Source organism: Delphinapterus leucas, chromosome 5, assembly GCF_059928025.1.
Source record: "Delphinapterus leucas isolate spDelLeu-1000000601 "Yukka" chromosome 5, BTC_Dleu_Yukka2, whole genome shotgun sequence".
Lineage (NCBI taxonomy): Eukaryota > Metazoa > Chordata > Mammalia > Artiodactyla > Monodontidae > Delphinapterus > Delphinapterus leucas.
Genome location: NC_143133.1, coordinates 119,921,113 through 119,946,138, shown reverse-complemented (window position 1 = coordinate 119,946,138; position 25,026 = coordinate 119,921,113). Strand labels below are relative to the sequence as shown.

Sequence of the window (25,026 nt, the reverse complement as noted above, 5' to 3'; positions counted from 1 at the left end):
AAAAAAAAAGCCAGGAGTCAGGTGGCCGTGGCTACCTGTTACCTGCTGCTTTTCATTTTGGGGACTGTGGTGAGGAACAACAGAACTGTCTGTATATGGTAATTATGTGATTACATTCAAACGTGTCAACACTGGTTTATCTCACTAAAATGTGCCCCAAAGTCAATATGCGGAGCACTCAAGAAGGGCTTCCTGGAAAGATTTTCACTTACCACTGATGTTTGTTGGAGTTCAAAGTATTTTAATAATTTTTCTTGTGAATGTCCAGCCTTTTTACTATTGCGAAGCTTTGAGTAGAATAATTGCTTCCATCTCCTGGGTGCTTGGCCCTTTTACTATTACTCAAGCCTCCTCATTCAACTCCCAACAACAAACACATGACAAACTTGCAGGCACATTTGCACTGTGGTGTCATGAGACGATCACGAGATCAACAATCAGGACACTAGGGCTCTGAGTTCTCTGATTTTTGCGGTACGCGGGCCTCTCACTGTTGTGGCCTCTCCCGTTGCGGAGCACAGGCTCCAGACGCGCAGGCTCAGCGGCCATGGCTCACAGGCCCAGCCGCTCCGCGGCATGTGGGATCTTCCCGGACCGGGGCACGAACCCGTGTCCCCTGCATCGGCAGGCGGACTCCCAACCACTGCGCCACCAGGGAAGCCCAGTTCTCTGATTTTTTAAACTAGCTGAATGGCTTGGACAAATCACCGTATTTCTCTATGGAGGTATCCTGTTTGTGTAATGACGCCACAACTTAGCAACTGTTTTATTCTATATATAATGTGACTATAAAGCGAATTTGCGTTATTTCAGTACTTGGGTCAGACATCAACAGAAAATTCAGAATAGAATTTTTCAAGCTTTACCAGTAAATCTGAGCCCTGGGTGATTCTGAGAAAACAAAATAGCCAAGGATAAGAACATTTAATATTAAGATGTAGATTTAAGAAAGAGAACAACAGGTATTTTAAAGCAAATTTCCACTGTTTTATCTTGTTTAACATATCTAGATATTTTTGGTAGTCAGGAATATTTCAGTCCACGTCTAAACTCTGGGTAGTTCTGTGGTGGATTAGCACTCCTTACCTGAAGGGAGCATGTACATGTTACCTCTCAATGAATTGTTACGATGTCCAGTTTGATAAAAATCAATCTGCTTAAAAGCCCATCCCACTTGCTCTGTTCCTATAAAGTTCCACCAAAAGAAGTTTGTATAATGCAGGACTTTGTACGTACCGGTTCACTGTGCTGGTTTACTTCCTAGTTGTTTCTTTAAAGATATGATTTCCTTGGTATAGTTCTATGTACTTATTATCTAAGTAACTGTTTAAATATACTTAATGTTTTCCAAATGTGTTTTCTGTCTGTTTTTTCTGCAGGGTATTTGCTGACAGAGAATCTGATCTTGCATGTTAATTGAAACAAAATTGGCTGAGTGCAAAGTTGGTTTTTCCTGGGTCACAAAGTATCTCTAGGCCCAAAGAACTGTCAGTTACTTTAGGACTTTGATCATCAACCTACTTGGGAGATTGGTAGCCATGCAGAAAATGTTCTGAAGCATCTGTGCATGTAAAAATATGTTCCCTGTTTCCCAGATCAACAAAACATTTTGAGAATCATGAGCTACATTTAATTTTGCTTTGAAATGGGATAAATGGAAGTAGCATTGTGATTATCTTTCGGAGCTGTATTTGTTTAAGCTGTACACACATTAACTGGCTCCACTGTAACAAAGTTTGGAAATAATGCAGTTTTTTCCCTCATCTCAATAACCTCATCATTCCACAGGTTCTACCTTATGTTAGTTCTCTGTGCATGTAGTAAAGAACTCATTCCAAGTCAGACGTGGAATTCCAAGTCAGCCTGTATATGGACTATCTTTCTACAGTAAACATCACTAGGTGGGTTAAATAGAAAGCAGAATAGCCCAACATGCTGAAAATGGAAAAGCAGGAAAGATTTGAAAAATGCCAAGTATACCAGCATTTTCAATGAAAAACAAAAAGCTGTTAAAAGATACATCCTAATATTGTAAAATTTTGGATCCTTAAAAATTTTTTTTACTAACTTTCATGAAATATACAGCAGAGGTTAGCGACTTGTGTTAAAATTATATACCTTTTATCCAAGAAAGCAGTTTAAACATAACTTCAAAAAATTCCCGACAATACTTCTAAGGTGGTAGAGTCCTCATTTTGGACGACCAGGATAGATTTGCTGACATGCACATAGTGAATGTTTTTTAGCCCTATGTTGTGTATGTTCTTCCAAAAAATATTTGGTTTCGCAATATACATAACAACTTAGATGCCATCCAAGAGGATGTATTAAAAGTATCTTAACAAGAAATACTTTATACCTATAGTTCCATGTTCCAAGAATCTTTATATTAAAGATCTTGTAAAATTGATTCTTAATACTGGTTCTTTGAAAGAGACAGCTGTACTTTCAGCCAGGAAATGCTCATACTTGTTAAACTGAATTAGCTGGCTCAAGACTATGTACATGACTGTGACAGAAAAGTAAACTCCCTAATTGGCCAGCTACAAGAATTGGAGTTACATTATTTTACTATCTTAAAATTATTTTCTCATTATTGGAGAACATAATGTTTGCCATTCTCATTCAAGTATAACTCATGTATGAGAAGAAAAATAAAGGTGGAAAAAAAAAACAAAAAAAATTATTAGTTCTCCTCCATTATTACCCTATATGCCCATTCTGTTACTGCAGTCGCTTAAGGCAATAATATACTTTGTTCCTGGAAGGCTGAGCTAAAACAAATCAGATTAAAGCACACTTCCTACAGCTAGGGTAGAAGCTATTTTTATTCTGTTCTTCCAGTTCACCCAGAACAATAGGTTGGAGCCATCTGGGCCCCGACTGGGTCTCCACCCCTCTAGGTAAAATGAGAGAAGCTAGGTCATACTGCCTAGTCCTTCAAATGCACCAGAGATCCAAAAAAGAAGTCCTGACCATAACTGCCACTTTTCCAGTTTTCAGTCAACTAAATATTGCTCTCTCAGAAACACAAACTTTGGGAGTAATTAAGCTACATCAGTCAAAAGAATTAAAACAAGAAAAAGCACATGGTTTCAATCCAACCAAAAGATTTGTATATGCATGGCATATCTGATGTCCTGACACAAAAACAGTCTAAACTATGCTATGAGGTAGAAAGAAGAAAAAGGCACATAGTAGGCGGGGCGCCGTTCACACGAGAGTCGGTTGGTTCCTGTATCCCTGTCCCCGCCTTCCCTCGCCGTCATGTCGACATTCCTGGTGAACACCAACGTGCCCCGCGCCTCTGTGCCGGACGGGCTCCTCTCCGATCTCACCCAGCAGCTGGCGCAGGCAGTCCACGGGCAAGCCGGCGCTGTACATCGCGGTGCACGTGGTCCCGGACCAGCTCCTGGCTTTCGGGGGCTCCAGCGAGCCGTGCGCGCTCTGCAGCCTGCACAGCATCGGCAAGATCGGCGGCGCGCAGAACCGTTCCGACAGCAAGCTGCTGTGACGCCTGCGCGTCAGCGCGGGCAGGATCTACATCAACTACTACGACACGAACGCGGCCAACGTGGGCTGGAACGGCTCCACCTTCGTCTGCACGTCGCGCTCCGGAGTCCCCTGCCCCAGGCCCGCAGCCCGCACGCGGTTTTCTGCCCGCCCCGCCCCCAGCAACCCCACCTCCCGGGACGGAGAAATAAACGGTATGGAGACCGGGAGGCGGGGGGAAGCACAGAATAGTGTTAATAGCATTCCTTCATGTTAAAGTATATGTATAAATGCTATTATATTCATAGAAACTTCTGGGAAGATACATAAACTGAATAGTGGTCACCTATTTTTGGGGGGGGAGAGGGAAGTGTAGCTTTTCTTATGCAATTTTCTCTACTATTTGAATGTTCTAACTCTTGGATGTATTGCCTTCATGTATTTATTTTTGTGTTAATGGATCACCTGGATGGTAAGACTATGCATCATTTTCGTTTGCTTCTTTATTCTGCTCAGGGTAAAGAAACCTAAACGTTACTTAACAGCACCAGGAAAAGACTGATAGATTTGACTATACTAAAATAAAAATTAAGAAATATAAAATATATTAATATAAAACTTACAAAGGATTGGCATCTAGAATAAAGAACCCCTAAAAATTACTCAGAAAAAGAGAAGTAATCCAACAGAAAAATGGGCAAAGGATGTGAACAGATGCCTCACAAAAAAGGAAATACAAATGGCCAAAAGAATGAAAGACTTGGGACTTCCCTGGCGGTCCAGTGGTTAAGACTCTGCACTCCCAATGCAGGGGGCTCAGGTTCCACCCCTGGTCAGGGAACTAAGATCCCACCATGCTGTGTGCCACGGCCAAAAAAAAAAAGACTTTAGTCATTAAGGGAAAGGCAAATTAAAGTCATTTCACACCCATCTGATTTGCAAAAATGTCCAACCACATTTAAGAGCAATTTGACAATTTCTAATAAGGTTTAAAATGTGTTTATCCTATGGTACACATCCTTCATAACTAACGCACTGAGCACAATGTACAAGGATGTTCCACCACAGCGTTGTTAGCAATACAGAAACAATTTGGGCAACAACTATATGCCATCAACTGGAGACAGATAAATTATGGTAGTTCATATAATTGACTACTACTGCACAGTACTAAAATTAATGAATGGGAGCATCACCTACAACAGGGATTAATCACAAAATTGAGTGAAAAAAAATGAGTGAAAAATGAAAGCTGCAGAATGAGACAGTATCATGTTTAAAACATGTATGACAATACTGAAGACTAAAGGCTTTACGAATATGTGTAGTCAAAGTACGGCAATATGCATGGGAGTGATAAACACCCAATTCTGGATGTCGACTATACCGCAGGAGAGGAAAGGCAAAGTGGCCTGGAAGAGTAAGATGTTAAGATTTGACAAAATAAGTACTGGAAATTTGGGTATTCAGTATATAAATATTTTCCATATGCTTGAAATAGTTCAGAGTGACCAACAACACATATATACCTACTTAAGCTCAGAAGGTAGTTTCAATGATGAATTTGTGGGCCAGATGTCATACTAGGAATTAGGAGTCTAAGTCTGAACAATGCATGGTACTTGCCCACAAGAAGATAATCTCACAGAAGCAGATTTGGGTTCTGATTAACTGTGCTACTGCTGATTGGAGAAATCTGTTCTTTAGTAAATGGGCCTGAGACCCTTAAAAGTTAAGCGAAAGTTACCAAGGACAGTAGAAGACAAGGTTCAGATACTCACCACCGCCCTTCTTCCTCCATCTTTCCTTTAAAGAATGAAGATAATGGGGAGAGCAACGATGACAAAGAATTTGACATACAACAGAGCTGACAACTTCCACACATATGCAGAAATTCCTTTTATTATGTTAAAAATATTCCTTAATGAGCCAGCAATTATTTATGTGAAGAGTCCAGAAAACAGACTTATGACAGTATTAGCCTTATCCTTGATTAGACATTTATGAATTTATACAGAAAACATTATTCCCCAGAGTCAGTTAATGAAGGTCTAAGAAGCTGTGAACTTGAAAGAGCTCCTTCCTGCTTGTCTGGCTGCTCCAATCAGACCACAAGACTTAGTTACAAGGATGGAAGAATTTTTCTCTTTTGAATTTAAAGCTTTAAAACAGTTCGGATGCTGTAAGAGAAGAAAGCAATAAACAGGTTCTGAATGATTTCTTTGAAGACCACTAAAACTTTTTTTTTTACCCTTCTCCCTCCATAAGCCCCAAATCATTACATTCTACATTAAACAGCTAAAGAGAAAGCTCACCTCTTTCCTGCATGCATCAGTTCAAAGGCTTCGTTAATTTGGTCAAAAGGCAAATTGTGAGTCACAAATTCATCAATCTTTATTTTTTTGGACATATATTCGGACACCAACTTTGGGATGCTTTCTACACTCTTCCATCCTAAAAGAAATCATACATCTATTCATTAAGTTTTCCAACAAATCTCTACAGTATGCTTATTACTTAGTGGGTGACAAAGACATTTAAGAGAATGAATTTTTTCACGAACTAAAGAGGAATGAAAAACTTCAAAATCAGCATAGAGAGGAAGAAGAAATGCACATCTTTAATTAAGAAAAAAGTAAATGCCTTTTGAGCACTTGCCTTTTTCTGTATTAAGGTTTACTAAAATCTCATTAAATCTTAATGGAGATTTTTAAACCATACAGGATAGAACTCTAGAAGTCTCAGAATAAGCTTATTTAAGTCCACAACAGCAAAGATTTCTGTAATCGTGAAATTCAAGGAAGAAGAAAACTGATGTGATACATGACTATTTCTGTGGTTTTAATTTCAACAATAAGGATACCATCTCAGAAGAGAAAACTGAAATTGAAAAGCAAAGTAGGTGATCTTTAGTTACAGGTTACGATTTTAAACAAAATCAGATCCTTCAATTTCTCACTTGTGTTGAAAGAAGCAGTAAATCAACAAAGAAGCCTTCCCACCTTTTAAACCAGGGAGTCTTTGGACCACATTTCAAACCTCTTTTGAGCCTTTCCCAAATCTCCCTTGTGTCCTTTACCAGTTACCCTTTCCTTCCAAACTGCAGTGCTTTTTTTTCTCCTTTAAATCTCCTGGTAACTGAGACAACCACAGCCACTGCCATTCCCTAAACTGAAACTTCTGTTTACATTTGTGAGTCATATTTTAGCAACACCCATGGGGCCCCAAGGCTCCAGCTTATTTCCCAATAAGCATGTGCTTGGATGAGGCTTCAGCGAGAGATGACTACCAAACCCCCTGGCTCAGTCTCCCGGACTAAGAACACCCTTTCAAATACAGCTATGGACCCTGAGATGATGCCCCTGAGCTGCACGTATGGCTCTGAAAGTCTGTCCTAAAATACTCAAGTGCGGCATACGTGTAGCGGTTTGGAAAAGAGGGTTTAGTCAGCTTGACATTTGCCTTGACAAATTCTGTAGTATAAGGAAGGAAAACTTTGACCAAACCCCTCATTTTTCATACTTTCCTAATCTTTTCTTTTGGCCTTGAAACAAAAGCTGGCATGAGGTAGGGGACACTTTGCTTAAACACAGATCATTAAAAACTCAAGCTATTAGAGAATGGACTTGAGGACACGGGGAGGGGGAAGGGTAAGCTCGGACGAAGTAAGAGAGTGGCATGGACATATATACACTACCAAATGTAAAAAAGATAGCTTGTGGAAGCAGCCGCATAGCACAGGAGATCAGCTCTGTGCTTTGTGACCACCTAGAGGGGTGGGATAGGGAGGGTGGGAGGGAGACGAAAGAGGGAGGAGATATGGGGATATATGTATATGCATAGCTGATTACTTTGTTATACAGCAGAAACTAACACACCATTGTAAAGCAATTATACTCCAATAAAGATGTTAAAAAAAAAAGAAATGCAAATTCTTGAGGAAAAAAACCCTCAAGCTATGTAATTCTCTTTCCTTAGGAGGATGGTAAGGATATAAATATATTTTTTAAAAATCTATGAAAAACTTTAGATTTCATTTATTCACAACAGTTGGGATATACAAACATGGTTTTTTTTTTTTAAATAAACAGCTGTTTTTTTTAATAGTGTTTTTTTAGATGTTGGGGGTAGGAGTTAATTAATTAATTTTTGCTGTGTTGGGTCTTCTTCTGTGCGAGGGCTTTCTCTAGTTGTGGCAAGCGGGTGCCACTCTTCATCATGGTGCGTGGGCCTCTCACTATCGTGGCCTCTCTTGTTGCGGAGCACAGGCTCCAGACGTGCAGGCTCAGTAGTTGTGGCTCATGGGCCTAGTTGCTCCGCGGCATATGGGATCCTCCCAGACCAGGGCTCGAACCCATGTCCCCTGCATTAGCAGGCAGATTCTCAACCACTGTGCCACCATGGAAGCCCCTACAAACATGTTTTGATGTCTTTTCTCTTCTCTAGCTGAGCAACCTTGAAAAAGGTGGAAACTTTCTCAGCATTCTGCTGGTAGTTAGGCAACCCCAAACAACCACATACTTTTAGGATCATACAAGGGAAAAATGATCAGTCTGGCAGCTTTTCAATTTTGTTGTAAGGTTTTGTCAAATCTAGTATTTTCAGTTTAAGACTTAGTATTGGTTACTGCTGAAATCAGTACTATTCAGACGGAAGTATGATCACATCCAGGGATCACTGCACTCCCTGGAAAAATGAGTAAAAAATGCCAATAACCTATGTTAGTCTACAACACGGCACAGGGTGGCTGATACTGTCGTTTGCTTATCCTGTAACCAGCTTCTCACTCCTGACCTACCCTCAACTATTTCATTAACAGAATATTAATATTTTTTTCAATGTGTAAGAAGTAGCCTTGTGTTTCAGGAGAAGCTGAGCACCTCCCCAGTCCCAGGGGTAAATGCTGACTGGGATTAAAATTCTGTCAATGGAAGTAACAAAAGAGAAAATGTACTCATCTCATCCACCAAATTACCTCCAAAGGCAGTGCCTTTCCACGTGCGGCCTGTTACCAGCTGGAATGGACGAGTGGCAACTTCTTCACCTGAGGCAGCTACTCCAACCACCACGCTGACGCCCCAGCCTTTGTGGCAGGCCTCCAGCGCTGCTCTCTGCAGGCAAATCACAGAGGTCAGTGCACTGTGCTGAGAATATCTGCTTCCCCAGAAGCTTCCGGGGAGAGGGTGGTGGTACAGAGCTTTATTAGAAAAACGGCAACAAAATGTCCAAAGTGAGTATTTAGTAAGTTTAATTTTATTGAACAATTTTAACAGGTATTTTAAAAAATTTACGAACTTGGCCCAACACTGACACAAATTGAAAGAATAAAAAGCTTTCATTTGTTATTTTAAAAAGTAAATCTTAGCTCAAAATTCTAAAGGCTTAATAAAGGCAGCAGAGAAGTAACAGTTATACTTCTGCTGAGTGTCTACTTTGTGTCAGGTACCTACGGTTACTGTCTGCATTTTACACATAAGGAAACAGGTTTAAAGAAGTTAAGTAGTTGCTCAAGGTCACTGAGTTAGTAAGTGGACATATATCTAATTCCAAAGCCCATGTTCTCTACAGCTGCATCATTTTGCCTTTTCATTTAATGAAACATACTCTGAGATTTATGTGTACACTGAAAGGCAAAGAAACATTTCCCTTCATCTTTCCCTTGTATCATTTCCAATTTCTAGTTCATGTAGTCATTTTCCCTTCCAATAATTCTTATCAGGGAATTCAAGACTTTTCCTTTACAAAACAAAACAATTTTTGACCTTAATTAAGGAAATTACATTAAAAAAAGCAGCCCCCACCCCCCCACCACTTGGAATGAAGCCAAGCATACTCACCATGACTTTAACGTTACCAATACACTCAAAGGAATAGTCCACTCCCCCATCAGTCATCTCAATGAGCACTTCCTGGATAGGTTTACTGAAGTCCTGGGGGTTAATACACTCAGAGGCCCCAAACTCCTTAGCCCTTGTGAATTTATCTTTATTGATGTCCACACCAATGATCCGGGATGCACCAGCCACCTTACAGCCCATGATAACTGCCAATCCAACTCCTCCCAGGCCAAAGACGGCACAAGTAGAGCCAGGCTCCACCTAATAGTAAAGATAGTCTATAAGGTACTCATTTCACAAGAGTCAAGGAAATCATTAGGTTTCTTACTGTTTGGGCCAATTTCACTATTCCAGCAAGGCTTTGTTGTATGAAATTAGAAGGTGGGCGCTAAAACCCAGGCCACCACCTACCTTGGCAGTGTTCACAGCAGCACCATAACCAGTTGAAATGCCACAACCCAGAAGGCAGACTTTATCCAAAGGGGCTAAAGGATCAATTTTAGCAACAGAGATATCAGCCACAACTGTGTATTCAGAAAATGTGCTGGTTCCCATGTAATGTAAAATTGTCTTTCCTTTACAAGTAAATCTGCTAGTGCCATCTGGCATTAATCCTTTCCCTTGAGTGACTCTAAAGAAAATAAAAAAGGAAGAAGGTAGGGTAGAATCAAGTTTCCTAAAATGCACAGGAAAAAGAAATCCATTTTAAAAATAATGACCAGTAAACAGAAGAGTGTGCTAAGACCAGAAGTCTAATTTCTAATATATTCATTAATAATTTAGCACCTTTCAGCAATGCCTTATTAGGAAAACTTCTAAAAGAATTATAATCTTACCTATCTTTTCCAGCATTCAATATGCTTCTGGATTATACTGTCAGAGTATTGAAATAATTTTAACAGGTACAATTTATGGCTCAGATGAAATGATTTTAAAATTCCATCGTAAAACTCTGTGACCAAATATAACTTCATAAAGCCAAAACCAGCATCTACACAGCAAAGATTACAAGCAACTATCCACATCAGCTGATGAAAGATGTCCACACTGGCTGATTTAGACCTTTCAGGAGGCCTATTTCAAAAGTGTAGCTCTCACCACTGATATGATACATGGTAACAAAAATTATCTTTGATATTCTAAATAGGTGATGTAACATCTTGCTCAGGAACATGGGCCCTAAAGGCAGACACACTTGTGCTCAAATCCCACGTGCTCCTGGGCAAGTGAATTAACTTTTGTGCCTTAGTTTCCTCACCAGAAAATCAGAGAAATCGATCTTTCTTAGACGTTGCTATAAAGATCAAATGAGGTTATGTAAAGCACTAGCACTGTGCCTGGCACAGAGCGCTTAATATGTTATTTTAACAAAAATAAACACTACAATTTGATGTACATTCTTGGACAAATCCTTTGGAATACATGTGAATAAATAAATATATATAGATGAAGAAAAATGGATTGCCTCTGGATTCAAGAATAAGTACATTTCCTTTGGGAGAAAAACAAAAATATGATCAGAAACAAACAACAAATAGGTGACAAAGCTCTACCATAAATAACTTGTATCTTTATGAGAGCAAGTTAAGTTTGTTTAGCTCTGAATGTGAGAAATTGCTCCTGTCCCAGAAGAGTTTCTTGAACAAAAGGTGATATGGGATGTATTTTAAGCTTTGAAAGGACTTGCCCTTCTAAAAGGTTACAGACAGCCACAAAAAAAACCTATTACCATTATTATATCTGACGTGTCAAAATTTTTTCAGACCGTGTTTGGAATTCCCTTTCAAAATGACTAGTTTTTTTCTTTTTTCGGTTCTAGCTTTTTTTTTTTTTTTTTTTTTTGCGGTACGCGGGCCTCTCACTGTTGTGGCCTCTCCCGTTGTGGAGCACAGGCTCCAGACGCACAGGCTCAGCAGCCATGGCTCACGGGCCCAGCCGCTCCGCGGCATGTGGGATCCTCCCAGACCAGGGCACGAACCCGTGTCCCCTGCATCGGCAGGCAGGCTCTCAACCACTGCGCCACCAGGGAAGCCCAGTTCTAGCTTTTTAACTGGATTTACGTGATAAAATAAATGGAACCTTATTTCCAAAAATAGAAACTAATTTTGTCAATGGCATTAGAAAAAAATGCAAAAATAAACAGATCTCCCAAACACTGCTGGTGGGAGTATATCCCATGACTCAGCAATTTCAATACTAGGGAAATACCCAAGAGAAAGTTGTGTATATGTCCATCAAGAGACACATATGAAAGCTTACAGTGGCACTAATCACAACAGCTCCAAGCTGGCGGCAACGTAAATGTCCATGAACAGGAGAATGGATTAACAGTGATTATCTGGAATGGAATGTGAAAGAAACAAAAGAAAATCACTGATGCACAGAGCAACCTGGATACATCTCGAAGGAAGCCAGACAAAAGAGCACATATTGCATAATTCTGTTTATATGAAGTCCTACAGTGAAAGATATCAAAATAGTGGTTAGCTTTGAGGGAGGCAGGTGTTGACTTGTATGGGACATGAAGAACTTTGTGGGCTGCTGGAAGGGTTCTCTATCTTGATCTGGGTGATGGTTATAACTATTAGGTGTGTATATGTATAAAAATTCATGGAGCTGTACACTTAAGATTTGTATACTTTAATTACTTCATTATATGTATGTTCTACTTCAATAAAAAAGACAAAAAAGGGGCGAACAGACACAAGATCTTAAATGCCTTGAAGTTCTTTAAATGTGTTACCTTGCTACAATCAAATAACCACCTTTTCTGTGTCAAAAGGTTATGTTCTCTTGTAGTCTTCCCAAAACCTTATGAGCTAAGTTTTATTACTTCGATTTCATGGACAATAAAATGGCTCATAAAAATGACTTCATTTAATTTCATAAGCATGTCCCTCCTTACTACATATTTTGGCAAATTTAGCCTAGTGTTATGGAAAGAGAACGGGTTCAGCAACTTGTGAGGTCCCTCTTAACAGCTGATGATGCTGGGCACACCACTTAATTTCTGGGTCTAAATTTTCTCATCTATGAATATAGTGATAGCAGCGATAATGACAGGTTGCCCTAAAGATGGAATGAAATAATTCATGTAAAATGCCCTGTATAAGTTGCCACATAATTACTTATTATCATGATATTATCATGATTAGTGTTACCTCTTGTTTTAAGAATAAAATAAAAAGATACTAACCTTATCTTCTGGCAAAGGTTCGTTTTAGGATTTAGACAAAATTTGCACTCTCCACACTGTGGGATGTAAAGTGGGATGACAGTATCACCTGGAAAACAAATGCAAGGACATTATCCTGAATAGGTAGCATCTGATTCTAAATGAATACACCAGCCCCTGCAAATTCCCATTTTTTTTTTTAATTAAAAAAAAATTATTTATTTATTTTTGGCTGCGTTGGGTCTTCGTTGCTGTGTGCAGGCTTTCTCTAGTTGCGGTAAGCGGGGGCTACTCTTCGTTGCGGTGCATGGGCTTCTCATTGTGGTGGCATTTCTTGTCGTGGAGCATGGGCTCTAGGCGCGCGGGTTTCAGTAGTTGTGGCTTGCGGGCTCTAGAGTGCAGGCTCAGTAGTTGTGGCACACGGGCTTAGCTGCTCTGGAGCATGTGGGATCTTCCTGGACCAGGGCTCGAACCCTTGTCCCTTGCACTGGCAGGTGGATTCTTAACCACTGCTCCACCAGGGAAGTCCCCCAAATTCCCATTCTTGTCAACCCATGCAGCTTTGCAAAGTTAACTTTAAGACCTAGAACTTTACCTACATGACATCATTCAGACACTGCCTGACTATGCAAAAAATACAAGCTTCAAATTTTTGTCTAAGTGAAACTTTTAAAACAGTAAGTGGAGAACAAGGAGGTCATGTGCTTCAAAACACTGGCTCAATGCATCTTCAAAAATTCTTGCTTAATTGGGCAAAATTTGCTTTGGAGATGTACTTAAACCATTTCAGATAAATAGCAGTCTGCATAATCAGAGAGAAAGAAACTCTCAAATATTTGTGCTTTTCAGATGAGGCGTATAAAATCAATCTTGACAACTTACTTAGGCAATAACTTATTCACAAATAAACAATGTATAAGTTATCAGAAACATAATTTCCCTATAGAAATAAGCCAAAATTGTAAAATAAGTGATTCAAATACTCTCCTTACCTGCCTTCAGCTTAGTAACTCCTTCACCAACACTTTCCACAATTCCAGCACCTTCATGTCCCAAGATCACTGGAAAACTCCCTTCAGGATCAGCCCCACTCAGGGTATAGGCGTCAGTGTGGCAAACTGCAGTGGCAATAATCTAACAGGGTATTAAAGTGTCTACATGTGTGTGCATGCGATTCAGTGAGGCATAGGTGGAGGCACTTTTAATAACATTTTATTGATTAGAAGATACAATTCTTTCATATTTTAACCTCTCTAAAATCAGCATATGCTTATACTCTATGGCATCTTAATTAGAACTGGCAGCATTTTCTTAGTGGTACTTAAACGTAACGGTGCATTTATAGGCAATGAAACATGGTACATCTATTCTCCTTTTCGGTGCATGTTAGCAAGAGAAGGTAAACAAGGTGATGTTTTGGGCACTGTGCCGTCTGCAGGTGTGGAGAGGAACATCCCCTGTGTGCAAAAGCAGGTGGAACCCATCTCACTGCTGGCCTCCTCCTAACTGCTGGGGAATGCGATTTCTAAAAAGGTATTGGCTATTTCTGAAATACGTCAGCCTGCTTGGTCTGGGCCAAAACTCAGAGGTTTTACTGGAACCAACTCCCCTTTTAGCAGCCACACACAATTTCTACTTAAATAAGCCCTTTATCCCGATTTCTCTAGCCTTCAAGCATCTCTCACTTCTCCAAACTACCAAAAGCACAGAAAGGAAAAGTCTTGGGGGTGTCTGTATTTATGCTTCTATGCTTCTCACAAATATATCCAATTACAATGTAACATTCTTGGCTGTTTGTTAGCCGTTTCCCAAGGAAGACTGCTGAACTCAGTGTGCCCGATACGGCTCATTTTAGTACATCCGGGACCAACATTTTCTTTTCTAGTAGCAAAATCACAACCAGGCTGATTTCTGAACTTAAAGAAAAACATACACACTAGTCTAAGATTTCAGATCCCTGGGCCTGGGTTAAAAGGATCTGAAAGTTATTTGGCTCTGGCTTCTCGACCTGTTCAGTGTGACCCCTGGGAACCTGAGAATTGGAGGTGGGATGGGGGAAGTATACTCCAATTCACAGCAAAAAATGCTTATTTTTTCTAGAGGTTAGTTTTATTCAATGTTCAGTACTTTAAAGCACTGATTTTATATGAAAACAAGTACAGAGGAGAATGCCAGAATATCCAGCTGCCTGCCTTGTGCAGTATGACTCTCTCTAGGGGTAACTTCAACTTCCCTGCCACAGCAGAGGTTGAGAAGCACTGCAATAGTGAATCCCCTGAACCCTGGCCTTGTCTCCAAGGGTCAGTACATTTTAAAGCTCTCTTAGCAAGCTTACTTCACTTGCTTGTTGGTCTAATCAATTAGGAACCTCTTCCTAAATCTTATTTGAAGTTTCTTCTAACAATCCAAAGACCATTTCTTTCTTCTTTTGTTTCTAATGTGTCACCATAGATTTTAACTTATGGGATCAGCAGAAAGGGGAGCATCCTACCAATCCACCTGAAACCCAGACTACAGAAGATAAATTGCAGTAATCCAATGATCCATGCAGAAGGCTGCTCAGCACAACACCGAAGCTAAAAAGATGGGAGAAGACTGCTGCAAAGGTGAGAGGGATAAAATAAGAGGCTGTGATTCCAAGGTTGGATGACTTTCAATACCTTCTCCTTGACACTGTCCTTTGGGATTTCTCCTCTGCAGACCTCAGAGGACTCATCTATCCAGAGACCTAATTGTAAGCCTTTTTTCCCCAGTGCCTTGGATGTTTCGTTACCTTAATTCGAACTTCATGAGCCTTTGGGGGTGCCACCTCTATCTCCTCTATGGAGAGAGGCTTTCTAGCCTCCCAGGCAACCGCAGCCTTACATTTGATAACCTGAAATGGGGAAAACAGAGCAAGATGTTTATCCTCCTGAACTAGTAACAAACTACTTATTAGTTAATTTAGATGCTGGTGAATGCTAATCTTAGAAAGTACATCACAAATTCACATATAACTCTAAGTGATATGGAGAACTGTCTGGCACGTGTTTATACTTCATATAAATGATATTCATTAAAAAGATTTAATCGAGATGACCACATGAAGTTTAATTCAGGAATTCCCTGGTAGTCCCGTGGTTAGGACTCGGCGCTTTCACAGCTGGGGCCCACTTTCAATTCCTGTTCCGGGGAAACTAAGATCCCTGCAAACCGCATGCCCCCCACCCCATAAAAAAAATAAAGTTTCACTCATCAAATATTTAATGACCCTCTACAATGCATAAACAGGAGCTGGTTAACAATTCAGGTTCCAAGAAAATCTGATTCAGTAGTCTGGTACAGGGTCCAAGGAATCTGAATGCTTAAGATGTGCCCTACGAAATTCTTTTGCTCAGGCTGGTTTAAGTAACACTGGTTTAGTGCAAAACTGCACGGTGGGAAGGAGCGTAAGGAAAAGTATCAGAATGGGGGAATTAAAAAAACCCTACATCTATCCCTTTCAACTGTGCTATCCAACACAGTAGCCACTTGCCACGTGTGGCTTTTGAGTGCTTGAAAAATGGCCAGTCTGAACTGAGATAAGCTGTAAGTAGGAAATATACCCAGATTTTGAAGAGTTAGTATAAAAAAATTAAAATATTTCAATAATATTAAAAAAATATTGATTACATGTTGCGATAGTATTTTGACTACATTGGGTTAAGTTTTAATCCAATTTAATACCGTTTTAATGTGGCTAATAGAAAACTTAAAATTATATATGTGACTCATACTGTATTTCTATAGTATAGTGCCACTTCAGAATCTAGTCAGTACACTCCTCCTTTACCAGAGAATGAAGTGTAATAAGGAAGGTTTTGACTCGTTCACATAATGCTTATGAAACATGTTCACAGAATAAAGATTGCACTGGGTTTACAGGAGACAGACTCGAAAGCTAACGATTACAAAAAGTGTGATTTAAAGGGATAGGCACAAAGTGCTACAGAATGCAAAATGTGGAGAAAGAGTGTAACTTTGGTTGGTGGGTTTGGGAAAGCGTCACTTTTAACTGGGATGCGGAAAGATGAGGAAGAGTTAGTTACATAAAGATAAAATATCTACATATAGAGTGACTGTGAATGGTGAATATGAAGCCCCTTATACAGTCCTTGATACAGTGTAGCTTTGCAGAAATAAGGTGGTAGTTATTAGTAGCAAGAGAACAAAGAGTAGAGGAAAAGAACTGAACTATGTAGAAGGATGAGTGGCTTGTGTTAATTGGCGAGGCTGGAAATGATCACTTTAAAAATTAAAATGTAGATATTAAATCTGATCAATCAATCTGGTAAAAAAAATTCATACATTGCATTAGAATCTTTTTTCACCTCAATGTACCATAAATTTCAAAACAAAACTCCAAAGGTAAAATTCAGAATACTAACAATGAAGTCACATATTCTAGAGATCTGAAGCAACAAGAATAAATCATCCATAATCTAAGCTTTATTTAAGTCCCTTCTCCACCCTCCTAAAGCATATGTGAAAGTTTAACCTTTTCCTGTCAATTCTAAACAAAACAAAGCCCCACACTAAATCCACACGCAATTGCTCTACTTCAACATCTGAACTATCACAGGAATTATAATTTTTCACATTCTCTGCTGAAGACACTTGGTAATAAGGAAAAAAACCTGCCAACTTGTTAAATCTGAAAGATCGTTTAGAATTTACCATTTCTATTCAAGTCCAAATCTTTTTAGAAAATCTGTTTGCAAAGCATTAAAACAATCAGCAACTTTAGACGGATTAATCATATTACTCATATATTTCTGCCTTTGTTTACTGTCTAATGTGCATATCAGGAACTTGCAATAATAGTCTGTTGCACAGGGTTCGGAACCCCGGCTCACTATGTTTAGTGTTATCACTAAGCACGACAAACCACTAAGCCTCAAGTTTTTGGTCTGTAAAATGGGCTACTACCTTGCATAGCTGTTATGTGAGGATTAAAGGAGGATATGTATAAAGCTCTGGTGCCCAAGTGCTCCAAAACGTTACCGAAAGGGCCCTTAGGAGCCTTCCAAAAATACATTCCTGGGGCTTCCCTGGTGGCGCAGTGGTTGAGGGTCCGCCTGCCGATGCGGGGGGCGCGGGTTCGTGCCCCGGTCCGGGAGGATCCTGTGTGCCGTGGAGCGGCTGGGCCCGTGAGCCATGGCCGCTGGGCCTGCACAGCAGTGAGAGGCCCGCGTACCGAAAAAAAAAAAAAATTCCTTGGTGGCACAGTAATAGCTCGATTATGAACTACTGTCGTGAAAAACAGGCAACGTAGGGGTTAGGAGCACGGGCTCTGGCTGCAGCTTTGCCACCGAAAAGTATGGCCCCGGGCAAGTTACTTATTTGTGTGTACGCTAGGCGTGGCGGCCCCTAAGCCACCCCCAGGACACCAGGCTAGAGACCGACTCCCCCCTCACCTCCACTCTCCGGTTCTCCCCACCTCCACCCCGCTTCGGCTGTCCCAGAAAGCAACAAAAACCCTCCCACGAACGGAGCCGAAACAAAGCTTCCTCCCTCCCTTCTTGCTGAACCGCTCGCCCGAAGCCCCGTTTCAGTTCCGGCAGCCGGAGGCTGTCTCAGGGCCAGGCCCCGCGCGTCTCCCCCTCACCTCCTGACTCCCCCCCCACCCCCCGGTCCCCCCGGCCAGGGGCCCGGTTCTGCTCCATGGTTTCCCTCCCTCGCTTCCTTTTCTGGACTCAGCCAGAGTAGCAGCTGACAATACCTGGCTCGCCATCTTCTCGGATTCCGGTCAGCGCGAAGCGAGGACTTGGGAAGGTCCCCACCGCAACGAAAGATCGAGGATGTGGGTGGGTCGTGCGTCCGGCGCGGTCCCGCCTACGCCGGGGAGAGCGTGGAGGCGGGGTTTGCGGGGGCCGGGCCGTGAGGGGCGGGGCCTGGGGTGCGGCCCGCCCAACGTGCCAGCGGAGGCCCAGGTGGTCCCGCGGGGAGCTGGAGGGGTGTCAAGGAGGCTGGTTGGTGGCGGCAGCTTCGTGAGCCACGCGACAGGCACCCTTCACTATATCTGTCAGGAAAGGGTTTCCCCGTGTGACTGTAGCGTCGATAAAGCTTACAAAGGAGAGTTGTGGAAAGTGAGGAGCCAGGAATTAAATTCTCTGTAAGCATGTGAGAAGCCATGAGAGGACTGCCTCGTCTTTGTGCTCCTTCTACACACTTTGTGGGCACGTCTTGAGGGCGCAAGGCGAGTAAGATGCAGCTGTTCGAGGGAGTCTCCGTCAGCTGAGCTGTGTGAAGAAGAATAAAGGGCACGCCCCAAACGGAGGCGCCTTCAGGAAACTTCCCAGGGTCAACTTGAAAAAAAACGCGCAAGGGACGACCAGTGAGTTTATTCAGTGTCCTGCTGGGGACTGTGGCGTGGGAGACAGCCTCTCAGATAGCTCAGAAGAGTTGTCTTGGGAGGCCAATAGATATGTGATTTGGAGGAGGGAGGTCCATGTAATCCAGCGTGTTATCTCCTAGAAGGTTATTGCTAGTCCCGAGGAACAGGTATCTTAAGTGAATGATTTTCGTGCATGGGAAGGTGTGAGAATCCAGGTTCATAAAAAAGTTTCTCTTGAAATATTTCTCACTATCTAAGGGCCTGTTTTCCCAGAGCACGGAGTGCCACTTTCCTGATCTTCACCCTGAATTCCTTTCAGGATGCACTGTAGGTCAGCGACTGCAGTGGCCAGTGACTCAATCCTTGCAGAATTGGATGGTGGGCAACATCCTTCACTTTACACCAGGCTCCTATGCCAGCTGCTGCTGAAGGGTGAGTAGGATTTCTGATGGTGGTCGATAGGACATGGGGAGAGAACTTTGCAAGGAGGAGAAGGGGGCAGGGAAAAATCTCTGAAACATGGATGCATTTGATGTGTTTTAAGAGTGGACCAGAGTGTAGAGAGGGAGGATGAAGTATTTGCCAGTTTACTCTTAAACTCTGTTATGGATGCTGAATTTTATTAAAATGGCTCTACTGAACAGACCACTCTTCTTCCTTGCTGCTCAGTCTTTTTAATGGCTTTTTAATGGCTCCTTTCCCTCAGTATATACCTTAAGGGTCAGTGCTCCCAAAAAGTTTGTCCGAAGCCTTTCCTTTCACTCCACCCACTCATCTACACCATGGCTTTTAACTTCTATTTATATAAGGACCACTTCTAGATTATGAATCAGGATGGCTCCCAGTAAACTCCAGACTTGGGCACACAACTGCCTTCTAGACCTCTGCCTCCATTAGGATATCTCACAATTATCTCAGACTCAACTTGTCCCAGACTCATCCTGTCATCCTTTTTCCTTAAAGGTACTCTTTTTTCTGTCTTTGTGTGTATCACTGAAGGACCCAGATCTAATCATCAGACTACAGAAACCTTCCCCTTCTCCTACACCTTACCATTACATGACTAAAGGCCTATTTACCACCTTTTTACCCAATAAGTATATCATATGTGCCTTTCAACAAAAAATAACAAGGCATACTAAAAGGCAAAAAACACAGTTTGAAGAGACAGAGCAAGCATTAGAACCAGACTTTGATATTGCAGTGATGTTGACATTATCAGGAATTTAAAATAACTATGATTAATATGCTGAGGGTGCTAATGGAAAAAATAGACAATATGTAAGAACAGATGGATAATGTAAGCAGAAAGATGGAAATTCTAAGAAAGAAACAAAAAGAAATGCTAGAAATTAAAATCACTGAAATGGAAATGAAGAATGCCTTTGGTGGGCTTTTTTTTTTTTTTTTTTTGCGGTATGCGGGCCTCTCACTGTTGTGGCCTCTCCTGTTGTGGAGCACAGACTCTGGACGCGCAGGCTCAGCGGCCATGGCTCACGGGCCCAGCCACTCCGCGGCATGTGGGATCTTCCCAGACTGGGGCATGAACCCGTGTCCCCTGCATCGGCAGGCGGACTCTCAACCACTGCGCCACCAGGGAAGCTCTTTGTTAAAAAAAATATATATATTATTTATTTATTTATTTTGGCTGCATTGAGTCTTTGTTGCTGCACACAGGCTTTTCCCTAGTTGCGGCAAGCGGGGGCTACTCTTCATTCCAGTGCATGGGCTTCTCATTGCAGTGGCTTCTCTTGCGGATCACGGGCTCTAGGCACACAGTCTTCAGCAGTTGTGGCACGCGGGCTCAGTAGTTGTGGCTCGTGGGCTCTAGAGTGCAGGCTCAGTAGTTGTGGTGCAAGGGCTTAGTTGTTCCGCAGCATGTGGCATCTTCCCAGACGAGGGATCGAACCCATGTCCCGTACATTGGCAGGCGGATTCTTAACCACTGAGCCACCAGGGAAGTGCCAGTGGGTTTATTTGTAGATTGTACATAGCTGAGGAAAAGATCTATGAGGTTGAAGATATGTCGGTAGAAACTTACTAAACTGAAAAGCAAACAGAAAAAAAAACTGAAATAAATGGAAAAGAATATCTAGGAGCTATGGGATAACTACAAAAGGCATAACATATACATAATGAGAATGCCAGAAGAAGGAAGAGAAAGAAACAGGAGCAATATTTAGAGCAATAATGATTGAGAATTTCCTCAAGTTAATGTCAGACACTGAACCACAGATTAAAGAAGCCCAGAGATCACCAAGGAGGCTAATGCCAAAAAAAAAAATAAATAAATAAACAAACGAAAAAACTACACCTAGGCATACCATATTCAAATGACAGAAAATCAAAGATGAAAAAATCTTGAAAGAAGCCAGAGGGAAAAAAGCACCTTACCAAAAGAGGAGCAAAGATAAGAATTACAACCAATTTCTCCTCAGAAATCACCTATGCAAAAACATAGTGAAGTGAAGTATATAAGTGTTGAGGGAAAAAACCTTCCAATCTAGAATTCTGTGTCCTGTGACTTTATCCTTTAAAAGTGAAGGAGAGATAAAGACTTTCTTAGACAGAGAACCATTGAGGAAATTTGTTGCCAGAAGACCTGTCTTACAAGAAGTGTTAAAAGAAGTTCTTCAGAGAGAAGGAAAGTGAGTCAGGTCAGAAACTCAGATCCAAATAGAGAAAGGAAGGGCAATAGGGAATGAATAAGTGAAGGTAGAATAAAAACTTTTATTTTTCTTTATTGATTTAACAGATAACAGTTTGTTCAAATAATAATAGTGGGACTTCCCTGGAGGTCCAGTGGTTAAGAATCTGCCTTCCAATGCAGGGGACACGGGTTCGATCCCTGGACAGGGAACTAAGATCCCACATGCTGCAGGGCAGCTAAGCCCGTGTGCCACAACTAGAGAGCCTGTGAGCCTCAACTACTGAGCCCACATGCCACAACTGGAGAGCCTGTGCGCTGCAGCTACTGAGCCCCCACACTCTGGAGCCCATGCGCCACAACTAGAAAGAAGCCCGTTCACCGCAATGAAGAGCCTGCGTGCTACAATGCAAGATCCTGCATGCCGCAACTAAGACCCAACGCAGCCGAATAAATAAATAGTTGAAAATAACCTAGCTCCAATTCCATCTTCTCATTAAAAAAAGTAATAACAGCAAGAACATTTGATGATTATAGTTATGTATAATTGAAGTGGATGACAGCAATGATACAAGGGATTAGAGGGCGGAATTAGGATTATTTTGTTATTGTAAAGTATTAGTACTACCAAAGAATCCATATAGTGCTATTTGAAGGTGAACTTGGATTAGCTGTAAATATGTATTGCAAACTCTAGGGCAACCACTAAATTTTTTTTTTTTTCGGTATGCGGGCCTCTCACTGTTGTGGCCTCTCACGTTGCGGAGCACAGGCTCCGGACGTCAGGCTCAGCGGCCATGGCTCACGGGCCTAGCCGTTCCACGGCATGTGGGATCTTCCCGGACCGGGGCACGAACCCGTGTCCCCTGCATCGGCAGGTGGACTCTCAACCACTGCGCCACCAGGGAAGCCCCCTAAATTTTTTTTAAAAAGTATATGGGAACATATGTATATGTATAACTGATTCACTTTGTTATAAAGCAGAAACTAACACACCATTGTAAAGCAATTATCCTCCAATAAAGATGTAAATAAATAAAGAAGTATAGCTGATATGCTGAGAAAGAAGGAAACATGGAATCATGTAATATACTGCATTAACACCAGAGAAGGTAAAAAAGGAGAAGACAAAAACGGCAACAAAGAAGAAGGACAACGAATAGGAAACAATAACAAATATGATAGATAGTAATCCACCTATATCAGTAATCACTTTAAATGTCAATAGTCTAGATGCACCAATTAAAAGATAGAGACTGTCAGTATGAATCAAAAAACAAGTCCCAAATATATTTTATATGCAAAAAACCAACTTTAAATATAAAGACACATATAGGTTAAAAGTAAAAAGATGGAGAAAGATATAACATGCTAACACTACTCCAAAGAAAGCTAGAGTAGCTGTATTAATTTCAGACAGCAGATTCAAAGCAAGAAATATTATGAGGTATAAAGAGAGGCATTACATAATGATAAAGGGGTAAAAATGTAAAAATTCTCAGCAAAATATTATCAGATTGAATCCAGTAATTAATAAAAAGAGTTATATGGCACAACCAAGGGATTTATCTCAGGTATGCAGCCTGTTTCAACATTTGAGAATCAACTAATGTAATTCATTTCATTAACAGGCTAAAGAAGAAAAATCACACAATCATATTAATAGATGCAGAAAAAACATTTGACAAAATCCGACACCCCTTCATGATGACAACTCTAAGGAAACTAGGAATAGGGGGGAAAGTTCTCAACTTGATAAAGAACATCTACAACAAATCTACAGCTAACAATGTACTTAATGATAAGAAAGTATTTAGAAGCTTTCCTACTAAAATCAGGCACAAGGCAAGGCTATCCCCCCTCACCACTCCCTCTCAGTATCATACTGGAAGTCCTAGCTAACACAATAAGACAAGAACAGAAAATAAAAGATATACTGATTGGCAAGGAAGAAATAAAGCTGTCTTTGTTCACAGATGACATGACTGTCTAAGAATCCACAAAAAACTTGTGGAACTAATAAGCGACTATAGCAAGGTTGAAGGATACAAGGTGGTATACAAAAGTCAGTTGCTTTTCCTTACCAGCAATGAACAAGTGGAACTTGAAATTAAAAACAATACAATTTACATTAGCATGGGAAAAATGAAATACTTAGATATAAATTTAACAAAATATGTACCAGATCTATGAAGAAAAACTGTAAAACTGATGAAAGAAACCAAACAAGAACAAAATAAATGGAGAGATAGTCCAGATCATGGATAGGAAGACTTATTTATTTATTTGGATGTGCCGGGTCTTTAGTAGCTTCACACGGGATCTTTGTTGTGGTGTGCGGGATCTAGTTCCCTAACCAGGGATTGAACCCAGGCTCCCTGCGTTGGGAGCACGGAGTCTTAACCACTGGACTGCCAGGGAAGTCCCTGGTTAGGAAGACTTGATATTGTCAAGATGTCATTTCTCTCCCTCTTGATCTGTAGATTCAACCCAATTCCAATCAAAATCCCAGCACGATATTTTTGTGGTTATTGACAAACTGACTCTAAAGTTTGTACGGAGAGGCAAAAGACCCAGATTAGTCAACTCAATATTGAAGGAAAAGAGGAAAGTTGGAGGACTGCCACCCCCCAACCTCAAGACTTAACTATAAAGCTATAATAATCAAGACAGTGTGGTATTGGCAAAAGAATAGACACATCAGTGAAACAATAGAGAGCCCAGACATAGACCCACATAAATAAAGTCAATGATCTTTGACAACATAGCAAAGAAAATACAATGGAGAAAATACAGTATTTTCAAAAATGGTACTGTAGGGCTTCCCTGGTGGCGCAGTGGTTGAGAGTCCGCCTGCTGATGCAGGGGACACGGGTTCGTGCCCTGATCCAGGAAGATCCCACATGCCGCGCCATGGCCGCTGAGCCTGCATGGCTGGAACCTGTGCTCCGCAACGGGAGAGGCCACAATAGTGAGAGGCCTGCGTACTGCAAAAAAAAAAAAAAAAAAAATGGTACTGTAACAACCGGACATTCACATGCAGAAAAATGAATCTAGACACAGACCTCACAAAAATTAAGTCATAATGGATCATAGACCTGAATGTAAAATGCAAAATTATAAAACTCCTAGAAGATAACATAGGAGAAAATCTAGATGACCTTTGGTATGGTGATGACTCTTAAAATACAATACCAAACGCATGATCCATAAAAGGAATAATTGATAAGCTGGACTTCATTAATATAAAACAACATTTCTATTCTGTGAAAGACACTGTCAAGAGAATAGGGGAAGCCACAGATTTGGATAAAATATTAACAAAGCATATCTGATCAAGGGCCATTTTCAAAATATACAAATAACAATAAGAAAACAAAAAACCCAATTAAAAATGGGGTGAAAGATCTGAACATATTGCTCATTAAAGAAGCATATGAAAAGGTATTCAACATCATATGTCATTTGGGAATTGCAAATTAAAGCAATAAGATACTACTACACACCTGTTAGAATGGCC

At 41.0% G+C, this 25,026-nt stretch overlaps 2 protein-coding genes across 2 annotated transcripts; one reads left to right on the top strand and one right to left on the bottom strand.

Moving 5' to 3' along the window:
* The first annotated feature begins 1,417 nt into the window (after positions 1-1,417).
* Positions 1,418-24,735, top strand: LOC149749233 (uncharacterized). Its single transcript, XM_089911324.1, has 3 exons — positions 1,418-8,622; positions 14,956-15,110; positions 19,179-24,735. Exon 1 carries the CDS (start codon positions 3,268-3,270, stop codon positions 3,742-3,744), a length of 477 nt encoding a protein of 158 aa, XP_089767450.1. The 5' UTR covers positions 1,418-3,267; the 3' UTR covers positions 3,745-8,622; positions 14,956-15,110; positions 19,179-24,735.
* ADH5 (alcohol dehydrogenase 5 (class III), chi polypeptide) lies at positions 5,379-18,349 on the bottom strand. The gene is made up of 9 exons (XM_022582409.3): positions 18,245-18,349; positions 15,278-15,379; positions 13,497-13,638; positions 12,526-12,613; positions 9,741-9,960; positions 9,330-9,590; positions 8,468-8,603; positions 5,808-5,946; positions 5,379-5,672 (listed from the first exon to the last, which is right to left on the bottom strand). The coding sequence occupies exons 1-9, from the start codon at positions 18,254-18,256 to the stop codon at positions 5,648-5,650; spliced, it is 1,125 nt and encodes a 374-aa protein (XP_022438117.1). The 5' UTR covers positions 18,257-18,349; the 3' UTR covers positions 5,379-5,647.
* Positions 24,736-25,026: the final 291 nt, after the last annotated feature.

Excerpts from the sequence above, each read along its gene's own strand:
- ADH5 (XM_022582409.3), bottom strand. Across the intron at positions 12,614-13,496 it reads AGTTACTAAGCTGAAGGCAG|GTGATACTGTCATCCCACTT; the intron begins GTAAGGAGAGTA and ends TTTGTTTTCCAG. Across the intron at positions 9,961-12,525 it reads AACCTTTGCCAGAAGATAAG|AGTCACTCAAGGGAAAGGAT; the intron begins GTTAGTATCTTT and ends TATTTTCTTTAG.
- LOC149749233 (XM_089911324.1), top strand. The coding sequence starts at position 3,268 with ATGTCGACATTCCTGGTGAACACCAACGTGCCCCGCGCCTCTGTGCCG.